We start from the raw sequence: 2,712 nt of genomic DNA, 5'->3' as shown, positions 1-2,712 counted from the left end.
CCGATTATATCGTGCATCCCTACTCTTTGGTGCATTGTCCAAATGTTATGGGTGGCAGAGACTCTGTAAAACTTAAAGTTTAATGCACATCAAACCGTTAATATTATTATTTTTTCAAAACATAAACAAAACTAAAAGTACATTTCTTTCACTGCGCAGTTCTTTAAGGTTGAACATGTTGCACAGCTTTTTGCTTAATTGTATTTTTCCTTACAGGTTTTGTCGACATATTTTCTAAGAGCAAAGACAGATTAGGATCTCACGCCTCGAAGATCCTCAAATTCCTACACAGGAACCGTATTCCCAGCAGTGCCATCCCTTTCCCCATTTTAGAGGGCTACAACAGCATCTGCACCATGAGGTCCAGTGTGGTTCAAGACTTCTTGGAGTTCCTCCTGCAGAAGGAGAAAGGTGATTAACAGCACAAGGTTGTTTAGGAATGTTCTGACGATTTTTACTAAGTTTTTGATCCTTTTTATTCCTTTTTATTATTGTGTAGTAATGCATGTTTACTTCCTTGCTGCTGTGGAGAAACTGTCCTCACTGGAGCTGATTTCTTTCAGATTTAGATATTCAGTACAGAGCAGCGCTCGACCGTGATCCGGATGTAGATAAGGTCAAGGTGGTCACCCAGTGCTATAGCACTATAGAAGCTTCCTCCAATGTCCCTGACGTCTATAAGATGACCAACGGAGAAACGTCATCTTTCTGGCAGTCGGACGGCAGCGCCCGCTCACACTGGATACGGTAAGAATGCTGGTAAACATGTCTGAGTGATCCTGAAGCCACGTGTTTGTTTCTAAGCTTCCTTCCTGCATTCTGTTCCAGGCTGAAGATGAAACCAGATGTGGTTCTGAGGCGTCTGGCTATTGCCGTGGCTTCCAACGACCACAGCTACATGCCTCAGCTGGTCTCGGTATCTGTGGGGAAGACACGGCGCTCCCTGCAGGAGATCAGAGACATCCGTATACCCAGCAACGTCACGGGCTACGTGGCTCTGTTAGAGAACGCCAACATCACCCACCCCTGTGAGTGAAGGTCCATTCCTCATTCTTAAAGCCAATAACTACTCTACCTTCTTTGGTAGCTATTTAACCCTAAATAAAATCCAACATAACCCAGTAGGTCAGTAATCATCTTTTAAGTTAGTTTGTGTGTAATTTGCTGAAAATATTACTGTCAAATGAGAGAAGATGAAGCATGATAGTGGCAGAATCATGCTGTGGTGATGCTCCTCTTTAGAAGTGAGAGCAAGCTGTCATATAGGGTGGATTGGAGCTGAGCTTCACTCTGTGAACATCCAACATTAAGTTCCAATGACCCGATCAAAGTCCAGAGGATCTTAGGCAGAACTAAACAATTCATTTTCAGATACAGCCCATAAAAAAAAATCTGCTAGATTCTGCTACTTTATCATTTCTGTTGTTGGTCTATCAAATAGAAAACACAGAGGCCTCTCGTACTCCGAAAATGTTCAAGGCAGGTTTATTTAGAAAGTGTATTCTGCTGCGCTTTATAAATAAATAATAAACAATAAATCAATGCATTTCATTGCATTGATTTTATAACTCAGCCCGGGACATCTCCATTTAGCTACGGTGACTAGCTGCTAGCCGCGGCCTTCATGTAGCAGCTTCTTCTTCGTCTCCATCTCAAGCAGAAACGGTCACAGGCCAGTGGCTTCTAACGGCTCCTTTGGCAAACAGCACCGCCGTTACTCCAGTGGTTTAATTTAGGTCACCAGAGCTGGATTAGCTCTCCTCTGTCTCTGCTGCAGCAGGCGGGTTCAGGAAGAACTGTGTTCTTGGTTTGGTTTGAATCGCAGGAAGAACAAAAAAACAACAGAATATTACATTAAGCTCCTTCTGAATCATAGGAAAGGTAGTCTGACTCGGTCCAGCGTTCACAAACCTCTCTGGAGGGATTTGGTCGCTAGACTTCAGCTGCGAAGCGCTTTAGAGTCTATACAGGTGAATATTCTCAGTCATCCAGGTCATAGTCATTCCAAAAAAGTAAAAAATAAAAATCCACATTTCCAAGTTTGAAGACATTTCGCTTCTCATCTAGGAAACTTTTTTTTAGATCAAAATGTCAGAAATAGCGTTTAGTACGAAGCTTAATGCAGTAGCCCAACAAAGCCTTGTTTTTGCTTAGAAAACTTGCAAATTAAAACGGACGATCGGGTCCACCCCTTTGGAATGGGGGTCGTTAGGCTTTTTTAGTTAGGTTCTCTGTTCCCCTGTAAAGGGGTTGGGGTTGCAATGATAAGTGATTTACTGAATTGTAGGTTTTTGAAAGCTGAAACCTGAGTTCATCCCCTCCTATTAAGTTTGGTTTTTCTTTCTTGCTTTAAAGTCTAGTCTTAAAGGGGAAAACCGTTTTTTTTTTTTTTTTTTTTTACATTGGGCCCTTGATTTTACGTTATTGCATCATGTTCTACTCACCCATATTAGTTTTGGTTCTTTTGGAGCCGTTCTGAAGATATTCGGTTAGGTTATATCCAAGTAATGTCTTCCTATGGGCAACGAGTTGAAGGCACAAACTACACTGTTCATAATTTATTCTTTATGGAAGCAAGCTTTCATGACATGTAGGCGAATCACTGTCCCCCAGACATCCACGGTTAGATTTTTTATGTTTATATTTTTTTAAACAAAGTGGAGTGTGTATGACGTCATCTTCGCGCCAGACTGGAGTTGTGACATGTAGCCC

At 41.9% G+C, this 2,712-nt stretch overlaps 1 protein-coding gene across 2 annotated transcripts in view; it reads left to right on the top strand.

Annotated features, from left to right (window-relative positions):
- Positions 1–2,712, top strand: part of LOC107098735 (zinc finger ZZ-type and EF-hand domain-containing protein 1-like) — a 35,854-nt gene that overhangs the window by 5,167 nt on the left and 27,975 nt on the right. For both annotated transcript variants that reach the window (XM_015396557.1, XM_015396558.1), the window contains exons 3-5: positions 217–411; positions 564–747; positions 829–1,028. In XM_015396557.1, coding sequence (XP_015252043.1) covers positions 217–411; positions 564–747; positions 829–1,028 — 579 coding nt within the window. The remainder of the gene's footprint in view (positions 1–216; positions 412–563; positions 748–828; positions 1,029–2,712) is intronic.

The sequence above is a fragment of the Cyprinodon variegatus genome, unplaced genomic scaffold (assembly GCF_000732505.1).
Source record: "Cyprinodon variegatus isolate N-32 unplaced genomic scaffold, C_variegatus-1.0 Scaffold805, whole genome shotgun sequence".
NCBI classification, from domain to species: domain Eukaryota; kingdom Metazoa; phylum Chordata; class Actinopteri; order Cyprinodontiformes; family Cyprinodontidae; genus Cyprinodon; species Cyprinodon variegatus.
Note: the sequence above shows the minus strand (reverse complement) of the source record. Positions and strands in the feature narration are given on the sequence as shown.